The sequence below is a fragment of the Coccomyxa subellipsoidea genome (genome assembly GCF_000258705.1).
Source record: "Coccomyxa subellipsoidea C-169, whole genome shotgun sequence".
Classification (NCBI taxonomy): domain Eukaryota; kingdom Viridiplantae; phylum Chlorophyta; class Trebouxiophyceae; family Coccomyxaceae; genus Coccomyxa; species Coccomyxa subellipsoidea.
The window spans coordinates 831,027-856,404 of NW_005178032.1; the positions used below are offsets into that span (position 1 = coordinate 831,027).

General features: G+C 52.5%; 2 protein-coding genes across 2 annotated transcripts; both read right to left on the minus strand.

Moving 5' to 3' along the window:
* Positions 1-15,032: 15,032 nt before the first annotated feature.
* On the minus strand, positions 15,033-15,943 carry COCSUDRAFT_53879 (hypothetical protein). The gene is made up of 2 exons (XM_005646365.1): positions 15,769-15,943; positions 15,033-15,620 (listed from the first exon to the last, which is right to left on the minus strand). The coding sequence occupies exons 1-2, from the start codon at positions 15,929-15,931 to the stop codon at positions 15,355-15,357; spliced, it is 429 nt and encodes a 142-aa protein (XP_005646422.1). The 5' UTR covers positions 15,932-15,943; the 3' UTR covers positions 15,033-15,354.
* Positions 15,944-16,642: 699 nt separating this feature from the next.
* Positions 16,643-24,727, minus strand: COCSUDRAFT_66719 (hypothetical protein; the record flags this gene model as incomplete). Its single annotated transcript, XM_005646366.1, has 7 exons — positions 24,688-24,727; positions 24,308-24,494; positions 23,208-24,127; positions 22,028-22,144; positions 17,922-18,090; positions 16,797-17,761; positions 16,643-16,657 (listed from the first exon to the last, which is right to left on the minus strand). Exons 2-7 carry the CDS (start codon positions 24,468-24,470, stop codon positions 16,643-16,645), a joined length of 2,349 nt encoding a protein of 782 aa, XP_005646423.1. The 5' UTR covers positions 24,471-24,494; positions 24,688-24,727.
* Between the last annotated feature and the right edge of the window lie 651 nt (positions 24,728-25,378).

The window sequence follows — 25,378 nt, forward strand, 5'->3', positions numbered from 1 at the left end:
ACCTCGTCGAGGCCCCTGAAGAGCTCGGCCTCCTGCTGGTGGTCCAGCGTGTAGGCATGGCTCACATTGGACAGCGCCTCCTTCCCCTCCAGTGCTGGGAAGATAATCTCATCCTCCGACTTCAAAAGCACACACACCCTTCAGCGCTCTGCCCTCCAGGCATGTACGCACATGCAGAAACATGGCTGCAGTCCAGAACGAGGCGGCTCTTCCTCTTAGCTCTGGCGCTGGCTCTGCCTTGATATGGGCATCTCTTTTGCTCAAATCCATGGAAAAATAATGAGGCTGGATGCTAGACGGAGAGACGGCAGTGAGAAGTTGCTTGCACCCTTAGAGCCCCAGAGACTTCTCAGATAGGCGTTGATGCCACCGGCGAAAAGAGGTCTGCCAGGTGTGCAGGCAGCAGCGCCTCACCTGGGAGTGGGCTTTGTACATTCCGGCGAGGCATCTGAAGCGGCCCTCCAGCTGCTGCAGGGCGGGCTGTCCCGGGATCCACTCCTCGGCATCTTCCAAGTCTGCTGCAAATGCGCGCGCATCTTCCTCCAGTGCATGCAGGTCCCTCCGCAGCGCCTGCAGTGCAAATATTACTCTTAAATAAGGCGTGTACGACCGCACTGCAAGAAGACTGCACATCAGTGGAAGTCTGCAAATCTAAGAGTAATAAGGCGTAGAGTGGCCTATGTTTAGCGGTCTGCTGGCTGTGCAGCAGATTTCGCAGAGTTGTATGGCTGCACTTCAATGTAAACTCAGCGTCATGCGAGGAAGTACCACCAGTGGAAGCAATTTGCACACATACTGCTCTCACGACAGCATGGGCACACATTGAAGGTGAGTCTTCATTGTGCTCACTTTGTGAAATTGGAAGATGTGGTCGATGGGATTTGTGCGCGACTGCCCAATGGCCCTGCCCGGAGCCTGCCCGGAGCTCGAGGCTAGCGCGCCGCTGTCGCGGCGCTCTTTCTTGGCATTTTCCTCAGCCGTAGGTTGCCCAGAACTGCGCTTGAGCCGCTTGGAGGGCGGCTGCTCTGCTGCCACCTCAGGCTCCGGGATGATGTGCACCCCGCATGTGCTGTTGCTGTAATGCTGCGGGTTGTCTTGATCCTGGACAGCATGCATTACATTATCTTCTCATGTTGCATGGCTAATCAAAGCCACTACACCACCCGAATGCTGCTTGCCATGTCCGTTTGGGTGTCATCGCAACGCTACCAATCAGATGGAAGCAGAAGGATGAAACACTCTTCCCATTTGCCTGTTGCTGACAAAAAAATCACTGTTTTCCAGCCCACTTGATTGGCAGCTTTTTCTCAACAACACTTCAGCGGACGTAGGCAGCCATAAGGACGTCAAAGGTGCAGTTGTTGGCAGATGAGTATGACGATACCTGTGGCTCGGGAGACTCCTGGCGTCCGCGCACTGCCCAGCGGGAGAGCAGGCCAACCAGGGCGCCGTCGTCGGCGGGCGCTGCCAGCTTCCAGTCCAGCAGCATGGCGCCCGCCTCCTCCTCTGTCAGCTTGCCTGCACGGCCGGACACAGAATCAGACGATTGGAACTATGAGCCTGTGCGCTTCTTCTCAGCAGTCTTCGCTCGAGCATGGATCTGACGGTCCAAATATCAGACCCACATGGAGTGGAGATTGCAGAATGGAATTGCCTCTCGGATTTCCCTGAGGTAAAGACAGGCTCATGACCATAAAACTATATGCCTGGCTCAGTTAGCTCATACAATGAGTCAACCTCCCACATGATTATCAAATCCATCACATGTAAGGCTTCTTCTGAGTATCAAAGAGGGTCCTTATGTTGTGACGCCAGAATGGTGTGGTCTGACAGGAAATTGCCTGAAAACGGCTCGGCTGAAGGTGGGAGGCAAATTAGGACTCTTCCAAAGACTCCTTAACGGCTTATGTCAACAGCTGCTACTAACAATCCTCGGAGCAAGCTGCAAAAGTCAGCGGATCAGCGCGTACCAGCGAGCCAGGGGAGGACGCGTTCGAGGAGGCGGAGGGGCATGGCGCAGAGGGTGCGCCAGACCATGTCGCGCTGCTGGCTGGCGCACAGCCGCTCCTGCAGCAGGGGCAGCACGTCCGCCTCCTCGCGCTCCATGTGGCACTTGATTGCCGTCCGCGTCGCGTCCACCGCGCTGCACAGGTCCGCCACCAGACCCCCGACCTCCTGCGCGCCCCGCCTGCGCGCAGAAGATATGCAACTACAGTGGTCCGCACATAGACACTTGCTGGAACAACCCTGATCTCTAGTCTTCATCTGTCTGTAAATTTGCCGTTGTTTCGAGCTCCCAAGCCCCTGTTCTTGCAGCCCTGTTAACATTTGGACAGGCCATAACGCAATAAGGCCAATCTCCTCAGGTGCTCTACTAGATTGGGCGGACTGATCAGAACGGTGCAAATTTGAGAATGGCGACCCCCTTGCGCAGTCGAATACAAGGGGTACCAAATATGACCCCAACTAAGAACACCCTGCCCAATAGATACTGTTCTGCACGTGCGGGAGCTTGCCTCGCTGGCAGAAACTGTGCCAGGAGGATCTCGTCAATATTGCCGTTAAGCGGGTGCTTGCACATGCCGACGCAATGAACTGCTGCTTGTATGATGCTGTTCATCGGTGCAGTGGCTCAACATTAGCACAAGATCCTCAGAGCTCTTGCAAGAAGCTGATCGAATTGGCGTGGTTGTGTCGGTTTACCCGTCCGAATGCAAATCACCTAAGGTCTGCCTGAAAGGCCATCCAGGGCGCAGTGTTTCAATGCACACGACCCTCATGCCAGCCCCTTACTTTGTCCCTGGTCGCTACCCAAACCCTCTCTCCGTCCCCAGCTTGTACCAGGATTTTATATGTTGAGAGGCGCCAGAATGCTTACAGAATCAACAGGATTGGGAGGGCATGAGGCATCAGGAGCATGGATGCAAAACGACCTGGGTGACCTCAGCATCGCATTGCTGGTGACCTCACTTTGTCGTCATCACAGTTCCATTGTATAAGCTCCACAATGAGGGAGAATGCCAACCAGGGACGGCATGGTGGAGTGCAACGGCGTTAAGCAAACTAGAATCCCCTGACAATTGCCTTCGAAGCGCAGCGCTGCGCACCTGGCGGAGGCTCGCACGTCGCCGAGCAGGCGGCCGATGTCCTCCAGCAGCAGGCCCTCGTTCTCGTGCTCCGCCTGGCACTCCTGGCACTGGTCCTCATCCGCCTTGCTCAGCTGCCTGCACAGCGCGATCCACACAGATATGTCCATGCACACCGCTGCCTTAGGGGAAAACAGAAGCTCTTACACATGCTAGACGCTGGACTGGCAGAGACTGCGTTGGCCAGGCTGAATGGCCAGAGAAAAGCTCATCCTAAGACCCTGAAGCAAGATTCATCTGACAAAAGAACAGACCTCAGCATTACAATCAGAGGATAGCATGCATGGATGAACAAAAGACGCACTTCCAGCCAGGTCGCTAGGTGCGTTGGAGAGGTATGCCTCACCATCTCTATCAGGATGGCATGAGTGTGGCATGAGTGTTACCTGACGGCAGGGAAGACGACATCGTCCTCGGAGGCGGAGTGGTAGGTGCACACAGCTCGCAGGAAGCGCAGGCGCTCGGCCAGCACGCTCAGCGCGTCAGGGGTGAGCGCGGCGCACGACGACAGCGCGGCCGCCTCCGCCGCAAACGCGTCCAGCGCCGAGCGGATCGCCGCGTGGACATGCGCGATGTGCTGCGTGTGTACAGGCAAATATATCAAGCTGCAAAATCCACTCAACAGCATCCCCCTTTACAGCATGCACCCTTCCCACCACACGCTGACTCTGCATGACTGTATCACCGCACCTTATCAATTCCACTAGAAACCATCAAAAAGCACTCAGTAAAGATTTTTTCTGCTGTTGGCTACAGGTGGCACGAAAAAGCGAATACAAGCTTCAATTCATGCTCATATCTCTTGAGGACACCACACCTGCAGCGGGGCTCTGGCTGCGGAATCATTGACGCTGACTGGCAGCAGGTCAGCGCTGTCAGCCTTGGGATCGGTCCTGGCCCTGGCCAGGGGGCAGCCGCATGGATCCAAGCCCAGCAGCTCACGGCAGCACTCGGGTGGCGCGTCTTCATAGCCATCCTTCCAGGGCCGCACATTCTTGACATCCACTGCCACCACGCCTGGCAGCGCCAGGGGTGCCTCCTGGGTGAGCAGCCCTGGAGAGAGCCATGCCACCAGCAGCTGCAGCAGCAGGTCGTCCGGCACAACCTGCCGCACCTGCGCGCCGCAGCAGTATACCTTAGTAACTAGCATGTGCACGCATGCATTGCTCTTCAGGTGCATCAGTAGAGTTGCAGACTCACATGAAGGAGAGCCATCACAAGGTGCCGCAAGACAACAACTGTGCCATAATATTCCGGCAAGATGCGGTGGGTCAAGCAGCTTGATTGATGTCACCGGAGAGGTACCTGGAGCAAGAGGTCTTCTTGTTCGCTCTGCGGCATGGCGGATGTCAGCCAGGACATGACTGATGCAACAGATGTCAGTGGGATGCAGCACAACAGCTGCGCTACCAGCTGCGCCTGCATGTGCCACATGCTTTGTCAGACTTCTGACTACGTCTGCATGAACCGATGTCTGAAGATCTTGAACCTGAATGTTGCTTATGACAGGTGTTGGTGGGCTCAGCAGCAGATCAGCGCAAACGGACCTGTTCGCCGTAAGTGAAGTGTTGCAGGAGGAGAGGGAACAGCTGCTCCTCCTCCTTGGCCAGATGCTTGAGGAGGGTTGTCTGGATCTCCTGGACCTTGCAGACCAGCTGCCGGATCACCGCTCGTCTCTGCTTGCCCTGGGCGCTCATGGCTGTATTGATGAGCTGCGAAAGCTGCTCAAAGAGACGCTCCTGTTGCACAGAGTGCTTGATGTTAGCCTCTCAGCACTGTATTAACCATCCACAGGCAGGGCTGTCTTCCAAAAGCAAAGCAAGGGAAGTGCAGATCTCGCAGTGGAAGCCCCACCTCATCCTCGTGCTCAACAGTGTATGCAACTGTCACATTTCTGACCTTTGAATCCAGAGCAGGATACACGACCTGTGCAGCACAGCAGAAAGTTGAAGAAAAGAAGCTTTGGCCAAAAACCCCTGTAGAGTGCCTCCCGGACAAGACAGGCGATTGATCGGTCAGGATCGTGCACCTTCTGAAACTTAAAGCTATCAGGAAGTGTGCATGCACGTATTTCCAGCGAAATAAGTTCAAGATCGCGAAATAGAAAAGGTTGTACCTCATCCTCCACACTGCTGTGGATGCTGTACACGCGTTCAAGGAAGGCCACTCTGACTTTTAAGTCGGTCAGACATTCGATGACATGATCGCTGTTGGACGTTTCCAGCGTCAACACGGATCTCGACAGGACATCCAATTCCGACCTGATGGAATTGTGGTAGTGATAATAAAAGACTTTGATGGGTGGATGGGAGGTGCCCTTCCCGTCGCATGTCATCTTTTAAGGTCTTTCTAGATACCTTCACGTTGCAGACTACGTTCGCGGACACATTTTTGGAAGCTTGTGAGGATCCACTCTATCCTCACAAAGAGGCCTGGATCCCTCCACAGAAAGTTCCAAAACTGTTGCGAGGCATGGATACATCATATAACGATTACTTGAGTGGGCAGAGAATAGGATCTGTGCAAGATGCTGGTGGGCACAAGCTTGGCGAGAACAGATGCAGGCGCGTGCCTTGCCTCAGTTTCACGTGCCGCTGTTGCTGGCATGACCGTAGATCTTTACGGTTTCTTGCATGGCATGCATGTGTTTCAATGATGATGGTTGGTGGTCAATAGCTTCTCTGCATGCATTCGCCACCACCGACCCTGCAGGCACCAGCACATGGTGACAGTGGCAGTCCTCAAACTGCCGCAATGATCAGCAATGGAGCAAAGAATAATGCACCTCGTATGAGACTGCCTGGATCCAAGAGTCTCTGTAACTCTCTGAGAGTCATACTTCCAATGTCAACTTGGTCAGAAACTACAAATTTTCTTGGCAACATTGATGAGGCCGATATGTCCCCGTTGGACACAGCTTGTTGGTGCATAGTATGCATGACCGTCAAAGTGACTTAGCAGTTTGTTACAATACTTTACGTTTCTCATGATCATGGCAATTGCAAGCTTGATCCAGCAATTCAACTTGCGATGCGGATGCCAGCAAAGAAATTGGCAAACACAGCGTCTTGATACCAAGTGGCCCTAGACGCAGCAATTTGAACAATGATAGAGACTTATGTACAGTACAGTGCTTGGCTGGAGCCATACATGTCAAACCTCTGCAGTCTCACTGGCTCACAATCACATTGAGAATCCCAAACCCAGATCATTGAAAGCCACCGTTCTGTCACCAGGACATGTGTTCATTCGTTTGCGGTCATTTGTTCTTGCACGTCACCATGCAACACTTCAGATTTTGGGCTCACACAGCCCAAAATAAATGGCATTGGCGCATTGGCAGCCATGTGATCCGCCATGTCTCAGGCTTCTCCGGAATACTTGTAAACGAATTTTCCGCCGTTTCTTTGCAATGACTACTTTCCGCCGCTGCTGATGCTAATGGACTCCGACCTTGTGAAGACTGGCGTTGTGATCTGCATGCATGCCATAGACCATCATCAAAACACCAGAGAAAAGGGCAGCAAGAGAGCACCTCGTCGTTGCATATGCACTCACTGCAAAGGCCACGTCAGTTCACAGCAGCAGAGCTCTGCCAAAGTCCAGCACAAGAGCTATTGAGCGTGCTGCTGAAACCAGAATTTCAGTGAAGACCACCATCACTAGCAACAGCAGCAGCAGCAGCAGCAGCAGCAGCAGCAGCAGCAGCAGCAGCAGCAGACAGCCAACTCAAGGAAGAATTCACTATTTTTACAGTTGTCGTATTCCTTATAATCGCGCCGGGAGAGTGGAATTTGGTCCAAAACAATAAAAGGACAGTTGGAGTGGGGCAGGAGGCGCACATCTTCAGAGTATGACACGCCGGTGCTGGATCCGTAGGAGAACATGTTGCTGAAACTGTCCGTGGGGCCCGTAATGCCAAAGCTGGTGCTGACATCGACGTAGCGCGGCTGAGATGCCAGGTCAGCGCTGATGTCAGCGGGCAGGCCCGGAGCGGGCGCAACTGGCCTCTCCAGGGACACCTGACACACAAGCGAATAAAATAATTCCAATCTGATTTTATGAGGAAGGCAAGGAGCCATGGCAAGGCAAGGAACAAGGCAAGGAAGGAAACTTGCAGCACATTCAGGCCCTTGATTTTCTTTCCTGCACTTTAAGGCACTCACTCTGCCTGACATTCTGTCTTGCTTTAATGCCATCAAGGGAGGAAACGCTCCCTCGCACCGTAATGCATTATCAATACGCTACTTTTCAGCGCGACATAAGCTACAGCCATAACCAATTGAGGTGTTTTTGCTTCAGAACCTTGCCAGCAGCAGACAAACTAGAGCAGGCCCGTGAGACCGAATAAAGGCCAGAGACAAGACCTGCAGGTGTGGCATTTGTGAGAAGAGGTGAAGGGTACCTGGAAGGAGTTGCCTGCAGTATCGACGAGGGTGATTGCGCCGTGGGCGCCAGCACTGGGCTGCACATTGATGCTGCCCTTGCCAGGCACAATTGCCACCGCTGCCTGGACAGCCCCTTGGGGACTCACCACTGTGAACTGGGTCATGCTCGCCTGCAACGCTCGCACAGGCACTTGTAAGCACACAGAGGGAAAATGCTCATGCTACCTGCACATTGAAAACTATGAGAAGTGCATATGCACAGGCATGTGCACATCCTGTCACACAAACTTGCAGGGCATGGATGGCTTGCTCTGAATGGAGGTTTAAGTCTCTTAAGTCTCCAATCTCAAGTTTGAACCTCGCTTGAAGCTATTTTGCAGTGAGGTTACTGCAAGATGCCTGCTGAGATTGTTGTGCCCAAAACTCTTGGAGCTTTGCGAGGCATGCCAGAGCATGGAACCGGCATGGCATGATAAAGATGCAGAGGCAGAGGGTCTCACCCTGACGATTGAGCCAGCAGAAATTGGCAGGGAGACTGCGCCAGATCCGTTGGGGTTGACTATGGTGAGGAGGGCATCAGCAGGGACAAGGTTGGCGGGCAAGGCAACCTCAGCAGAGGGTGCGGGCGCCAGCTCTGATGCAGCGTTGAGGTGTCTTCGTGGCAAAGCAGCGCTTTCTCCTGATCGAGAACACACATCTCGTAAAATTTCCGGTCAGGTTGCTGTGAGATATTCTGCTGAAGAACGTCAAGGTTCGGGATCCTTGCCAGGCACGCGAAAGGGAGCGCCTTAGCTTCAGAAGTCGTGATTGACTGCGTTCATTCTCCCGTATATTTATGCTTCAGCACAGATGTACTTTATCGTGCCTAGTGTAGTTTTTAAGACTATTCATGGAAACCTTGATGCTCACCGTGGACGGCATCAACACCCAGAATTTGGGGACCGCCTTACACTGCCAAATACGGTCAGCGGCACATAACCATTAACCAAATTTTCCTATAGAAGTATCTGGTCCTGAAAGACGTCGTGATGTGGTGAGGCTATGTGTCACAGGGCGGCTCATGAACCTTGGAGCCAGAAGCCCGAGCTCACGAAAATCTGGGTTACTGTTCCAAAATTTGCTTGTACAAGATGGGGTACATCTAGAACTACATCCAAGCAGTCAAATGTCTGGGCTTGGAAAAAGGCGACACACGATCTCGAAGTACGCACCAGCGCAAATGGAGAGAAGCAGAAGGAAGCCGATGTGCGCGGCGTTCATCTTGAATGCTGACTTTCTGACGCACGTGTAGAGAATGAAAGGATGATTTCTGCTAGGTTGATTGCGTGAGAAGTTTTGAGAAGGTCACAATATTCTGGAAGACAAGCTTCAAGAGTCCTGGGACGAACGATGTGAGGTAATTCGTAAAGGCCTGCCAAGCTGGCAATCAGATCTGTCCTTAATATTGGATTTAAAATTGCTGAAGGTACACAACGATTGCTTATGTTATGGAATAACTACCACACGAGACCTGAATGACAAGGTAAAAAAGGCTCGTAAAATTATAACGTTATCTAAGTTCACTAGTCAAAGAGGTGTTCAGTTGCATCAGCATGCCGAGTATTCCGGTCCATTTGGCTGACCGTCCAGACGGCTCAGAATGCGGGCATACACAGACTCAATTGGGCACACATGTCCACACCAAGAAAATTGTGCACCGGGCAAAAATGGCTCAAGCTGAACTTGTCCTAGTATGAAGGCATAATGCCAGCCCTTAGCAGGCACGCAGTGCAGCACCCACAGGGGCACTCAAATCGAAAGGTATCATTGCCGGATGGATTGTGCTGCAGCTGTGTGCGCTCATGTGGGCACGCTTTAATATTCACAACCATGCCGCGAGCCGCCATGGCCCCACACAGCTCCATCAGAAATGAGCCCTTTGCAAGTTTGTGGGTGATTTTAAAGGCTCCCACGCCCTCCAGAAACGCCCCAATATCTTCGCAGGTCACATGCATGTCATGCCCAGAGTCAATCACCAGCTCATCAAGCTTCACCCTAGCAGGCAGATGCAGGTTCATGCTGCTGGCACTGATGCGCAGCCTCCTGATGTTCAGCAGCTGCCCCTCGAGTCTGATTGGTCTCTTGTGGGACCCAAAGGTGTCAATCTGCAGGTCCAGCCAGCAGAGAATGTTGGGCCGAGTCAAGAAGGCCGGCAGCTGCGAAGGGCCAATCACCGCGCTGCATTGCTGCAGCCACCTCACTGAGTGCATGGCATCCAGTTTGCCAACATGACACGATAAGCTGAGGTCTATATGCACGCTGCACTGCTGCCTTACACGGACCTCCCCGAACCGGATATCACCCAGGCACACACGCTGCAGGGAGACCAGCGGGCGCAGGTCCAACAAGGCGATGTGATCTCTAAAGGTCGGGTGCACGGCAGCCAGTGACAGCGTCTGCAGATTAGTCAGCAGGGAGAACTTTTCCAGGCTGCCGTCCAGGTTGCTTGCAAAGTTTATTTCAGCAAAGGAGAGGCCCAGGTGGCTCAGCTGCAGCAGCTGAGGCACAAACCACAGCCTCTCCACGCGAAGCCTCAAATTCTGCATGGATTGCATTTGCGGCAGCACCCGGGTGATCAAGCACTTCTGCATCTCGAGCTCACGGACAGTAATGGTGACATCGCGGACATGTGGCGGCACGCGATGGCTTTGGCAGACTACGTCCTCCAGTGTCCTTGCATGTTCGATGGAGATCATGTGCAACCTCATTGTGCGGGCCCGTCCCACCTCCTTGAGAGCCAGTCAATCCCTGTTGCACCGCCCAGGATGCTCAGCACCACATCATAAGTATTGCTGCTCAAATGGAGACTTGGAAAGCTGCTGAAGCATATTTCGTCTGCACCTCAGCTTGTGTGCTTATGGCGCGTACCTTCTAAGCAATCGTCCCCGCTGAGTTGGACACTTTCAAGCTGCAAGAAGTGCGTGGCTCTGCAGGTCCCTGAGGCTTTTGCCCAGTCTCGAAGCCCTATATGGCCAGCAATCCTCCGCCACACCTCCCCAGGTAGGTATCTAGGGTCAGCTGATACTGGCATCGTGTCCTGCTCTAGGCATATCAGTCCCCTACACTAAGTATATGCGAAGGGAAATCGCTGTCTAATATCATGATATGACACCAGTAGATAGGTGAAATTGAAATGCAGATGTTTTCAGTACGATGCAAGCGAGAGCTAAACCGATGAGCGAAAACGCAAAAATATTCAATCCTCTAGAAGATCAACCGTCGTGCAAGACACTAAGGATAGCATGCCTGTACTGTTCAAAATGTTTCTCAACGAAATAATGCGGGTGACGAAAGGTCTGAGGGGATCACCAGATCAGTACCAGGTCAAAGCCTTGCTACGAGCGATTCAGCCACATGCTGTAAGAAAGTATCCATCAATTTATCAATCTAACGTCCTTCAGAGATTGCTTTGCACAAAATATGCAATACAAGAGTCAAATGGACGCCCAATTGCATTGGACAAATGGGCAATGGCGGGCAGCCCAATTTGGGCAGGTCATGGGCTCCCCTGAAAGAAAACCCAATTAACGAGCATGCATTTTGAATGTACGCCGGAAAATACAGTACCTGTAGCATGAGTTAGGTCCAGGAGAGCCCAAATTTCACGATACAGGATCAAGTACAAGCTCGGAGTCAAAAGCTCGGAGTCGATGGCAGTATGAAGGAGAAGAAGAAGTAGATTACATCTGAGATCATCTGGATGATCCACCCGAGTCTTTTAATTTGAGAGGGCTACACTCTCCAAATTTACAGTGTCATTCTGGGTAGCCAATCCACTGTCTGGGCAGCACGGGCAGCCCATGCCTCGACCTCTACAAGGCAGCAAAGACGTCCATGCAAATTAATAAGCAATGCTCAGGAGCTCCATATGCAAGCTAATGCCACTCAAAATTGGTTGGACTGCATGCCACATGCATGTTGGCGCTTTGGCATTATAATATGATTGGGTACATTTTGCAGTGTCACATACGGTAAACATCTCTGTCCTACAGAGTCTCTGTCATTCGGTGTTCTGTGTATAGACAACCTTGTGTCCAGGGGTTCTGCATTCTTATGATCACAGAAGCTCCAAATCAGCCTCCATCAGGCGTACCCAGCATCACCAGGCATTAGACCAGCCTTCACCAGGCATACCGAGCAACACCTGCAGGAGCAACGAAGATCTAATGCCTGAACACCATCCGGCTTGTGCTGTACTTGTGTGCTCCGCCCCAGCCTGCAGGATGTCACTTCCATTGCCATGCCTCGCGCGGCCATGGCAGGACCCACCATGTTGAGGAATGACCCATTATCGATCTTATAGACAATTTTGAAGGTCCTCACGCCCTCCACAAATGCCCCCACATCCTGACATGTGAGGCACAGCTCCAGCACTGAGTCAATCATCAGCGCATCCACTGCCAAAGTGGCCGGCAGGTGCAGATAGGCAAATTTTGCTCTGATGCGCAGCTCTCTCAGCTTCCCTAGGGGCCCCTCCAAAATCAGCGGTGCACCGAGCGCCCCAACAGTGTCAATCTCGAGCCAAACACAGCTCAGATTGCCAGCCTGGGTCAGAAAAGCTGACAGCGGATTTGTCAACACGCCGCCACTTTTAGTCCAAGCCACAGAACTTATCATTGGCAGCACCTCTGCCAAGCAGGCTGGGTTGAAACACTCAGAATCATAGCTGATATGATCAGTAACATCCACATGGACCTGGCAGTTCTCCCCTACATAGACCGCCTCGCACTGGATGTCAAAGAGCCGCACTCGTTGCAGCCGCACCAGGGGCCGAAGATCAATTTCTGTGAAGCGGTCCTGCATCTTGGGATACAGTGCCTCCAGGGAGAGAGTCTGCAGATTTGTCAGCAGGGCCAAATCTGCCAGGCAACCCTCCGCGCACCCAAAGAATGTGAGCACTAGGTGACGCAGCTGCAACAGTGGCGGTACCCACAGGAGCTTGGGCATGGTCAGCTTGAGGCTGCGCAGCTCTGGTGTTTGCGCGAGCACCGTGGGGAGCCAAGCCATGCACTCCTCAGGCTCATTCTCTTGGATGCCAAGGGAAAGGTGCTGCAGGTGGAGTGGCATGACGTGGCCGCCGGCGCACATGTCTACTAGAGCCACCACTTGACTGGCGTGACAACGCTCCAGCCTCATCTCTCGCGCCGCGCTCCAACGTTGAGAGGCCCACTTGAATTCTGTCGCACCAGAGCGCAAGGTCATGTTTTGCAAGGTTTGTCATTTTTATTGCAAGGTTTGTTATTTGAGCTTATCCAACTCTGCTGCACCCGCCCTCCTGATTTGATCATTCTCATGAGTGAAGCAGTGAGTACGCATTAGCATTGTTTCAAGGTTTTGGTGCCAGCAGGTTCAGGGACAAGCGTTCTCAGCTTGAAATACAGGATGTTCAAGAAATCACCACCTGCATCAGAGCTGTGCTGGTCGAATAATATCTTGAGAATGATTGAGTGGAAGGAGGCCCTGCAGGTACGTGCGACTTTCGCCCACTGCCGAATGGAAAAGTAAAGCGCGATCAGATGCCAAACCTCCTGAGGTAACTCTGCTGAAGCCATCCTGTCCTGCACACACAGCAATCCTTTGCTGCTATCTACTCGGTAAGTACCATATTTGGATGCTGGATGTTCGGGAACTGCTTCAGATTACTTTCACGAAGCAAGACAAATCTTGCACACGTACGACGACCAGGCAATTAGGCGCCAAGAGAACAGATCTGTGACAACAAGTGTATATCCCAGCCAGAAGGCCAGCTACTAAATAATCTATACCTTCAGATGGGTCAATTTGAACGCTCGAGTGTCTGTGCTGATGGTTGGAGCCGTGCGGGCACTTCTTCGTGATCCCACATGTCCTGACTCATCTTGTGACCACCGGAAGTATTCCGTTTAGTCAGTGTTATATGACTGAAAGACGGTCTATATTATTTTCTGGTGCAGATATCCGAAGTGAAAACATGCGAGTATTTGCTGATCTGCGCTATCAAGTGGGAAGCCCTCCTTGCCTCTGTCTGGGCAGCCCTTTATCCAGTCCAACGATGCACCTCAATAACAGATACCAGACCTCACTCGAGGTCTTTTCACAGGTGCATCTTTGATCCGGAGGTCGATCATGAGATATAGCTGTCGGTTCAGCTGGCCTGCATTTCATATTTGGCGGGATCAAAATTTTGGGGGTGCCCAAATTAGGTGCGCTGTGCAGCACCGGGCCAGTGCAGTGTTGGAGTTAGCAAGAAGCTGTTGACATCACAGGTTACCACAATCAGGGTTTTACAGCCCCCCCAGGGCCCCCCAAGGGATGGCCAATCTGCTCCAGGGCTAGGGGCAAGGTTTCTGGGCAACCCCGGGATAAATTCAGGATTGGCCAAATGGTTCAGGGCAACACCCGAAACCACGTGGCTATGACTCAGGAGCGCCCCTGACTTTTCAAGCAATATGAGCCACTTGAAGGCCAGATTCAAAAGAAAAACCTGCTTCTCCCTGTTGAAAATCTGGGGGACCTCAGGTGGAGTTCGGAAGTTTGGCTACTATTACGGCTGCCGCTGCGGCAGCAGGCAGGGGCGAAGCCCCCACCCGCCTTTGCTCCACTTATGGGCTGGCCTGACAATTTCTAGGACCTCCGTCAAACCCTGACCACAATGATTTTGGGTTGCGCATCACAAAGCAGTAGGGGCCATACTTAACAAGTAAATCTACAGCACATCTGAAAGGTCTGAATAGCCTATATAGCCTCTTAGAGCCCATATCCTAGATTTAGACGCAGAAAGCACACCCGTGTACCAGAGAAACACAATATCAGTACGCCGAGCAGAACACTACATGCTTATCAGCATATTACTTTATCAGACAAATTTTGTCTGCGAGGGCGGAAAACAGGGTGAGTGATTGGGAACACGGGGGGCGTGGCGTGTGGTCTCTGGCATGGCATGGTCATGTCTGCAGAGAATACATCCGAACTGGAGTGCTTTAAGTCAAAGGAATCTTGCCGGCCTTTACCAAGCATGGATGGCAACACCTGCAGGGACACTCAAACAGAAGGACCTGGGAACTCCCTGGTTTATACTGCAGCTCTGTGCGGTTCATTGGACGGGGTGTCAACTTGAAAGGCATGCTTCTTGCTGCCATGGCGATGCACACATCTATCTGAAAGGTGCCCATTGCATACATATAAGTGATGCAGAAGGCATCTATACCCTCAAGAAAGGCCCCAACATTTTCGCAGCTGAGTCCCAACTCATCAGAACAAATCACCAATTCCTTGAGCACCGATCGAGCAGGCACTCTCAGTTGAAGTACGGAAGCATTGATGCGCAGCTTCGTAAGATTTGACAGCGCGCCATCCAGAATCAAGGGTGCCCCAGGCGATCCTGCAGCCTCGCAATGCATGTCCAGCCAATGCAGGTTGCATGCCTGGAGAAAACGGGCCGACGGCTGCGCATCCATCATGTAATTGTCAGCTGCCGAGCCCCATTCCATTGTGTGCACCCTCGCCAGCGCACCCAGCAACTCGCTGCTTGGCATCTCACCATCCCTGACCCAATCCAGGTGGACGCTGCAGAGTTCTGGCAGGTGCAGTTTCTTGCAAGAGACGTCACGCAGGCAGACGCTGTTGAGGTTCACCAGCAAGCGCAGATCTATTGTGTCCATGTTGCTCTCGGATCCGGGGAACACTGCGTAGAGGAGCAGGGTCTGCAGATTGGTCAGCAACGGCAGCTCCACCCCCAAGCTGGACTTCACGCCGTGAGTGTAGCTCACGCTCAGATGCTGGAGATTTAGAAGAGGCGGTAATCAGAAGAACGTACGGACGCCCAAATCCAGGTAGCGCAATTTGTGCATCTGCGCAAACACCCATGCCAACCAAACGAGGGGTGCATTCTCCTCGCCTTCTTCCTCCTGCTCCATATCATCCATGTGAATGATCATGTCCTCGACTTGCCCAGGCACGCTGCCCCCGTTGTAAACTATATTCGCCAGCACCCTCATATTACTGCTGCGCATTTTCGTGCAGCTCATTGCACGCGCTATGCTCCACCTCCTGGAGACCCATTCAATTCCTGTTGCACAAGAAAATTAAGCCATGCAGAAGAGAATCACAACATGCAATACCTTCACATTGTGACATGTCGCATGACTCTCACAGGTCATTTCAACCAGCAGAAAAACATGTCCTGCTCCATTAAGTAGTTGTCAGTTGGCATTCACCTTTGCTGCAGACATCACTGCCGAAATTGACACTGTCAAGCTGTAGGTGAAACATGGCCTTGCAAGTTCCGCATGCTGATGCCCACTCGCGAATCGTCAAGTGGCGTGTGATCTTTTGCCACACCTCCTGGGGCAAAACTACAGCCTGACGTCCAGAAGGCATGCTGTTTTGCAATCACAGCAGCAGTATCAGTGATTGACAACCGCATCACAATAATAGATCGTTTTCGTCATGAAAGGTCAGATGTTCACAGGGGTCTGCAGGCAAAGGAAGCCATGCTTGCTCACACACCTGTCCTTGCAAAGCCGGGTGCAGGAAGCCAGCAGGTGTCGATGCGATAAACTAATTATTTCATCTTCCAGAGAGTCGCATATTTTTATTGTCTTATTTGTCAGTTCTAGACCAGGCGAATGGAATGGAAATGTGCCATGGTCATAACTTTCTGTATGAGCTGATACAGTCCAAAATTTGAGAACATGTGTCTCCGTAAACTTCCACAAATATAACGAAATCAACTCATTGGACAGACAAATGCAGAATGGACGCCTGGCTTGAGTTGGCCAACTGCCAAGAGAGGGCAGCCCGCTCTGGGCAGGAGCTTCCCCAACATGCATGCAGTTGACATGTGCAACCCAGCATACGAATCTTTCCGGGTACAACTCTTTACTGGCAGCTACCAGCAAAGCCACAATGTTAATCGGTAGGTGATAGGCATTTACAACTGTTCCAAGTGGCACATCGTAACTATCAACGTGGCTACATCGTCAAGAGCACGCAGTGCACAAATGTTTTGGAAATCCATTGGCCCAACGAGGAACCACCTGGACATCTGGGTTAGCACCTGCACATGCATGCATGGCTGTGCCACCAACCTCAATCAACACGCATCTGCAGGCACCGCCCCAGCCTTGCTGAGGCACTCGGTGCAGCACCCGCAAGGACAGTCAAAGCAAAACAATCGGGCCCCAGCTGTTGGTGGCCTGTGCTGCAACCGTGTGCACGTATGATGTGCAGAATACTCTTTCACCTCAACATGCAGAGCCATGCCCCGAGCCGCCATGGCCGCGCGCAAATCCATGGCAAAAGACCCCACACAATCCTTGTAGCAAATCTTGAAAGCGCGCAGCCCTTCACTAAATGCCTCAGTGTCGTTGCACTCCACAGACAACACCTTGCCTGCATCCAGGAACAGCTCGTCTAGCGCGAGTTTGACAGGCAGATGCAGATATATGCTGCGAGCAGGGGCAGTGATTCGCAGCATGGAAATGCTGACGAGCGCCCCATTCAGCGCCAGGGGTGCGCCGGCTGACCCCACATCAGTGTCGCTGTACAGGTCCAGCCAGCTCAGGTTGCATGCCTGCAGCATGGGCACCGGAAGTTGAGCCTCAATCGGCTCGCGGTAAATCCTTGCCCCCCATTCCAATGAGCGCACAGAGGCAAGCGCCCCCGACCAGTCGCTGTCGGCAATATGCTCCCACACAGTCAGCCTCAGGTGGAGGCTGCATTGCTTCCCCATGTGAAGCTCCGCGCACCGCACATTCTCAAAGCAGACGCGCTCCAATTGGGCCAGCGGGCGCAGGTCCAGCAACTCCATGCCCGCATTGTCTCTTGGGTAATAGTCGCTCAGCATGAGCGTGCGGAGGTTGCTCAGCAGTCTCAGCGACGCCAAATTTGGAGATACGCTGTAGTAGAAGCTGAGACTCAGATGGCGCAGCTGCAGCATCGGCGGCACCCACAACAGCCGGACAAGGCGCAGATTCAAGTAGACCAACCGAGGCATGTGCGCCAGGGCCCAGGCCAGCCACATGATGCAGGGCTGTGCCTCCTCGTCCTCAGGCTCGTCGGAGAACAGCATGGTCAGGTACTGGACTCGCGCTGGCGCGGTGCCGCCGGCAGCAACCACGTTGGCCAGCGCCTCAGCATCTGCGGTCCGTATGTCCACGATTTTCATCACGTGGGCAGCGCTCCACCTCTTTGAGATCCATTCAGCCGCTGCGCAAACCACACAAGCTTAGGCAACAGCTGTAATATATTGTCTCATGCTGTGCGCATCAGGCATCCATTTCACAGGACGAACTGGTTGTATTGTGCTGAAAAAGCAATCCTCAACAAAATTCCTGGCGAGTTCAGCTTATGTGCAACAATCTCGTACCTGCGCTGGAGATGCGGTAGTAAATTTTGACGCGTTCAACTTGGAGGAGAAAGGTGGCTGGGGAGATCCCAGAGGCTGCAGCCCATTGCCGGGTGCACAAGTGGCGTGCAATGTTCTGCCAGACCTCCTCTGGCAGCACAACTTCGTTGGGTCCCAGAGGCATCTTGTCCTGTGGCAACACAAATTTCAAGTCGGTGCCGGTTTCCAATCTTACTATTTGTACGGTTTGCTATTGGATAGTAGCAATTTTAGATTCCCAAGGCCAAATGACTGCTCTGATCCCTCGTCAACAACGAACGACCGAAGGGTATTTCGGTAGTTGCAAGCCTGGATATAAAGCAAATTCACCATTGCAACATACAGGTTAGATTACAAAGTACAACCAATTGACTGGCGTAAAGGGTACCTGAGGCTGCGCGGACTATATGCGCCAGGTTCCGCACAGGGACTGTGTGTCTTGAGAATCTCTCTCCTCACAGAATGCACCTTTTGCCTTCACACGCAAGTTTGGACTTAATTCGGCGTGCAAAAGACTGTTTGACTCCGCTTCTTGCAAGAGGAATTCAGTGACCCTTTCGATCGAAGCGTAGCCAATCAGTGGCAAGTATCAAATGATGAGTAATTGCACAGAAGGTACTGATATTCTTCTCAAACTTTGCAGTGGATGCAACAAAGTCAGATCATGCCAAAAGTATTACTTAATGGCATTGGAATTTGTGTAGCCCGTGGCCACCTCATGCAAAGCCATTGGACGCCCTTGCAAGAAGATTCGGCAGGTGGCAGGATGGGGATAAACCTATAGCTGCTTTTCGATGTGTGCATGCTGCGCACATGTAGACCTATCAGAGGACAAGGTCACACGAGCACAGTACTGAGATCTCACTAGTGACCTCGGCACACGCAAGGAAAACGATGCACGTAGCTCAGGCATGGTGAAACAGAGGACATCAATATGCCAAGTGACTCTTATAAAGTAGTACTGAGTCCATGTCCATGCATTCATCACAACCAACTCAATACATAGGTCGCGCGCCAGCCTTCTCCAGACACTCATCACAGCACCCGCAGGGGCACTCAATGTAAAATTTGTCTCGGCCGCGTGGCCACCATGGTTTCACCAGTAGCACTGTCCGCTGGAGCTCACACGGGGTGAGAGTGTAGGGCATGCCTCGGGCCGCCATGGCCACACACAGCTCCATCAGAAAGGACCCCGTGACCCTTCTGTAAACGATGCAGATGCCACGAATGCGCTCCAAGAATGCCCCAATGTCCCCACAGCTTATATCAAGGTCATCTGAGAAGATCGCTAGCTCCTCCAGTACCGATCCAACAGGCACATGCAAATGAACTATCGCGCTATTGATCTCCAGCTTACTAATGTTGTGTAGTGGCCCCTCCAGGACAAGCGGCTGTTCAGCAGAGCCTGCCTGTTGGCAATGCAGGCGGAGCCAATTCAGGTCGCAAGCTTCGAATAGTGAGGCTGGTGGCAGCGCGCTCATGTGAATTTCGACCGAGCCCCATGTCAGTGAGCGTGCTTGGGTCAGCCCGCCCAATGATTTGCCAAGGGGGTCCCTTGTCAGCTCCAGGTGAACTGCGCACTGAGGCGCCACGTGCGTCTCATCTCCTACAATGTCACAGAGGCTGGCGCTGCGAAGCTGGGTCAACGCCCGCAGATCGAGCGTTTCTAACCAGTCCACAAAAGAAGGACGTGTTGCACGCAGCCGTAGCGTCTGCAGGTTGACCAGCAAGGACAGCTGCTCGCCCACCTGATAAGACATTTCCTGAGAAAAAGTGAAGGTGAGATGGCGAAGCTGCAGCAGCGGTGGCACCCAGAACAGATTGATGATGCACAGGTTCAGATATTGCAATGATTGTGTTTGGGCCAACACCCAGCCCAGGCACATAAGGGTTGCCTCCTCCTCGCCATATTTATCCGGATCCTCACAGCTTATGGTCAGCTCCTGGAGTTGTGGCAGGCTGCTCCCGCCGGCACACATTACATGCGTAAGTGCCTTTGCAGTGCTGCTGCAGAGGCTGTCTATGCTCATTTTGCGCGCTGGCGTCCACCTCTTTGAGAGCCACTCGATCCCTGGAACACTGGCCCCACAAGCTCAACATCACGCAAGCTGATCCGTGTAGCGCATTGACACAGGCATCACCACGTGCTGGTGACATGTGGCAGGTCAGCCTGATAGTTTTTGACAACTGCTCTGTTCGGTTGACAATCTTGCTTCTGTCCAGGCATGTGGCAGGAGCGTGCACCTTCAGGAAGAATGTCCCCGTCAAATGTAATACTCTCGAACTGCAGGTGAAAGGTGGACCTGCAGATCCCACAGATTCCCGCCCATTCAATGACTGTCATGCATCGAGCAATCCTCTGCCACACCTCCTGTGGCAACGTTACTGCTGCAGGCATTCTGTCTGCAATCAGAGCAACTATAAGTCAGCGCAACATATATATAAATATATATCCGATAGAACATCCTCGTGTGCTTTTCATTTGAATAGATCAAAGCTATACTGAGTTAGCCTGCAGTTCACCACGTGCCAGGAGAACAGGAGGTGCGTGAGAGATAAAAATAACCAACCTAATTTGTACGCTTGGTCATGTCGCGCAGATGATGCCGGTAGTGCTGGTGAGGATCAGTCGAGGCCATGCAGAGAGGGGCCTTTCTGTTCAGAAGCTGAACTCCAGATACGCTGATGGACACAAGACGTCTTGAGGTCAATTGTTTGATACATATATTATATATATACATTTCAAGTAAGAAAATCAAGAACAGAAGACGTTTTGTTGATTTTGGAAGTCGGGCAGCCCGCCATGGGCCCATCCTGGGCGGAACCTGTCTGCCAATGTGATGGCTGAGTAAATTTTACTCAGTAAAAGCAGCCTGGCCAGCAACGTCGCCCAAAATATCAGATGCGAAATACATCCGATGCATACATGTTATTTTATTGCTGGCTTTCAAAACTAGAGTGGTCCGCACGTAGGCACTTGCATAAGCAATTAATTCCTAGTCTCAAGTCTTCATCTGTTTGTGACTTTGCTATTGTTTCGAGCTCCCCAGCCCCTGTTTTTGCAGCTCGATTTACATTTGAGCAGGCCACAACACGACTTTCCCAACTTTCTCAGGTGCTTTTCTAGATTGGGCGCACTAAACATTGTGGAGGCGCATGCATGCATACTCTGAGTCATCTATTCAAGGCAACAATGTGAGTCAAACAAGCTTCTCTCGCACCCAAGCACCCGGCCACAGCAGAGTGGCGGCAGGTGTGCGCTGGGTCGGCTGAGAACCTGATTGCATTATAAGAGTCTTTTGACAGTCAATTGTAACTGATGATCTAAATTTTAGAACCGTGATTCTGCAGTAATATGAAGCTACACGCTGTGGCCACTGTTCAAACACAAGCTCCTGGGGCACCTGCCTTTTCTATGCATGCACCCGGCCAGCCTTCTCCAGGCACTCCTCACAACACCCACAGGGGCATTCCATATCAAAGTCATTCCTGCCAGCCCGATTGTGCTGCCAGAGTGTGCGCCCGAGGGTGAAAGGGCCCAATTGGTAAGCCATGCTACGGGCCGCCATGGCATTGCACAGGTTCACCAGGAATGATCCATGGATGAGTCTGTAGACAATGCTAAAGCTTTCAATGCCATCCAAAAAGGCTCCAATGTCCTCGCAGCTCATATGTAACTCCTCAGTGAAAATTATCAACTCCTTCAGCGCCGACCCAGCGGGCACATGCAGGCGAGTGGAAGGGGAATTGATTTTCAGCTTTTCGATAATGAGGAGCGCCCCTTCTAGTAACAACGGTTCACCCACCGACCCTGCGTTCTCGCAAAAGAGGTGGAGGCACCGCAGGTTGCAAGCTTCAAGTAGGGAGGCCGGCGGCAGGAAGGTCATCACAGCGTCATCAATACCCGAGCCCCGGTTCATTGATTTCACTGAGGCCAGCGCGCCTGACCAATTGCCCCAGGGCTGCGTTGTTAGCTCCAATTGCATGCTGCACTTGGGATCTACCTCCATCTGGTGGCAGTGGACATCACTCAGGCAGACGCTGTGCAAATGGGCAAGAGGGCGGAGGTCTAACACATCCATAACAACCTGATGCTTGGGAAACCTCGCGCACATCCTCAGCGTCTGCAGCTTATGCAGCATGGCCACCTCCACGCCAAAGCTGGCAGAAAAGCACTCGTAGAAGCTGAGGGTGAGCTGGCGGAGCTGCAACAGCGGCGGCAACCACAATAGCTTCACAAGACGCAGCTGCAAACAGCGCAGCGATTGGAGCTTCCCGAGCACCCAGCCCAAGCACATATTCACCTTCGTTAGATAATTTTATCTGAAGGATTCTGGAAGACCCAGGGGCTGCAGCGTCCTCCGTGGGAATCAGATTCAAGAAAGCCAATCCTTTTATGGGCTGCCGGGCAAAAACTCTAATCGTGTTGTAAAAGTGTTGTTTAATGTGTCTCCTTATATGTGTGATAACCCTCTGGCGATGTGCAGGCTGTCCTTTTGGAATGGATCATTAAAGGCAATATCCTGAACTTCGTAGTTCGAACTGGACTTGGGTGCCCAGGAGCCCAGATTAATCGCAGACCGCAGCCCAGGGGCAGACTTGGGCAGACATCTGCCAGGCCCAGCAAGACAAGCACTGCCCCAGCACCCAACTTTCAGGGCTCTCTTAAAACACCTTCCAAAGCTACACTGCTCAGGGTGTAGGTTCTATCTGCAATTCTTGTCTATTCGGATCCATCACTGCTTATATTTAATTTTTTAATCTAGCTGATCAGCGCTGGCAGGGCATGCATGCATGCATATGCGCAGTTCAACTCTAGTGCATCTTGTCTCCTTCATAATGAAACATGAGAGTCGGCTTCGTCACTCACTCTTTTTATTAAGCTCACAGCATAGATCTTTGACTTAGCTAGATTCACAAACACGTGCACTTTGATCTCACTTTAGTTCAAGCAAAAGTTAGTTCTACCCTACTATACCAAGTCTTGAACATTATTGCTTCCAATTTCGCACTCAATATACAGTAGCATTCTCACAGAATCAATGTTCCCCAGTTGCGGCAACCCCCAATATCCTTAGGTGCAGGTCAATCCGAAGGCATCAGGCCGGCCCTGAACAGGCACTCACTGCAGCACCCGCAAGGGCACCCAAATTTACACTCGCCACTACTGTAGATAATGTGCTCCACATGTGCCCAGGGCAGTCTAATGGGGCACTCCTTTGATGTTATCCTCTTGCCCCGCACTACCATAGCAGTGCACAGGTGCACCAGAAAATCGCCCGTGGCGCTCGTGCACACAATGTGAAATGCGCGCAGTTGCTCGGTGAATGCCAGAACGTCGCCGCATCTCACATTCATGTCCTCTGCACGGATGACTAACTCCTCCAGCGCTGACTTGTCAGGCAGCCGCACGTGCAGTGCGCTGCACCTGATGCGAAGCTTCACAACACTCGACAGCGCGGCCCCGACGTTCAACGGCGCGCCGGCCGCCCCCACCTGCTCGCAGTGCAGGTCCAGCCAGCGGAGATTGCAGGCCTGAACCATGGCTACCGGCAGATGTTGCTGCATCGGGGCGTGCCCCTCCAGTCCCCAGCACAAAGATTGCACTGAGGCGAGTGCGCCCGACCAGTCACAGCCGGCAGTCAGGTCCGACCGGCTGAGCTCGAGGTGAATTGCGCACTGGCGAGGCACATGCACCTCCGCGCAGTGGACATCACGGAAGCATGCGCTTTGCAGCTGGGTGCACTTGCGCAGGTCCATTATCTGCAGGCCGCGGGGAGATGAGTGGGGATCCCCCATGTGCAGCAGCACCGTTTGCAGGTTGGTCAGCAGGGATAGCCACTGCATGCTGCAGCACACCGCGCACGTAAAGCTCACACTCAGATGAGTCAGCTGCACGATCGGCGGCACCCACAGCAGCCGCCGCAGGCGAAGTTTGAGGCAGCGCAGCCGCCACTGCTGCAGCTGGGCGAGCACCCACACCATCCACATGAGGCTGGCTTGCTCCTCGTCTTCTTCCCCTTCGTTGTGCCCCTGCTGCGCAAAGTGGAGGTCCAATTTCTGGAGTTGCGCTAACACGTTGTGGCCTTCGGAGATGAGCTGTGATAGCGCCTTGGCATGCAGCTTGCCCAGGTCGTTGAAGCTCATCGTGCGCGCCATGCTCCATCGCTTGGACAGCCACTTGATTCCTGTTGCATTTGGACCCTGACATTAGCTTTTCAGAAAAATGATATATTCTCATTGACATGCCACGCAAGAGACTTTGACACAACCTGCTAACGTTGGGCTCTTGCTGATCTGATGACCCGTAACGTGATCCTTGCCGGATCGACCCAATACTGTGACAGAGGAGGACGATGGGCAGGCACCTTCGCAGCATACGCCCTCATCAAACCGAACAAGCTCGAGCTGCACCCTGAAGTGGGTCTTGGACGCCCCAGAAAGCGCTGCCCACTCGCGGACGGTCAAGTGCCGCGCCACGTTCTCCCACACCTCCTGTGGGAGTGTCACAAGATAACTTGCAGCGGGCATCTAGCCTTGCAGCAAATATGAGCCCTGCATGAGCACACAAGGGAGCTTTTCAGCCGTACACCCTCTATTACAGTCCAAGATCAGGGACAACCCATGGGCCGCAGCGTGCCAAAAAAGACCAACAAAACCAGGGAGCATAGAGCTTCTATGATAAGGTCAAAAAGCGAACAGTACGATGCTTCATACAAGGTGTCGTTAAAGCGCGCAGAGAGCTCACCTTGGTGTAGGGTTACATTGATGTTTTACTACTCCGAGCGGTGACCAAGTATTTCCGAGTGGGATCAAGCAACCTGCTTTCTGTGAATTGAGATTGGTCCGACGAAGTGTTTTATGACTTCTTGTCGCGATGTCTCCTGTAACGCAATAAGTGGCCGAGTCGACAGACAGACAGTTGCATCCCTGTGGCCAGGTGTAGCCGTTCTGGGCAGCCCAATTGGGCAAAAGACTGGGTCTTGATGACACGGTTCAAGTACTTGTTTGTGGGGTCAAACCAGCCAGTCATGCGACACGATCAAAGTTTACATAAGCACTGGATTCATGTGGCAAGAGATGGGCATTTAAGCCATGCTGCGCGCATGTAGCAAAAGCTCTGCAACTTCATTGAACCTGTACTGCAGGCTGTCCCAATTGCAAGCTGAGTGTGCCATGCATGCGAGCACGTATGGAGAGCGAGTCCATGCAAAGCACAGAACCACACAGCTTTGAGACAACAAGGCATACATAGATCTACTGCAAATTCTTGGCACAATTGTGTGCACGCAGCTATATTTATACACTGCCAGCCAAAAAGTCCCAATCCATAAAGCCATTGAAAGTCTTTGCCACGCGGGGTGATAAACCCTTGCCAACCAACTGAAATGCAACCAACGTGGATGATTGTTTGGACTTGGGCATCTATATACTTCACT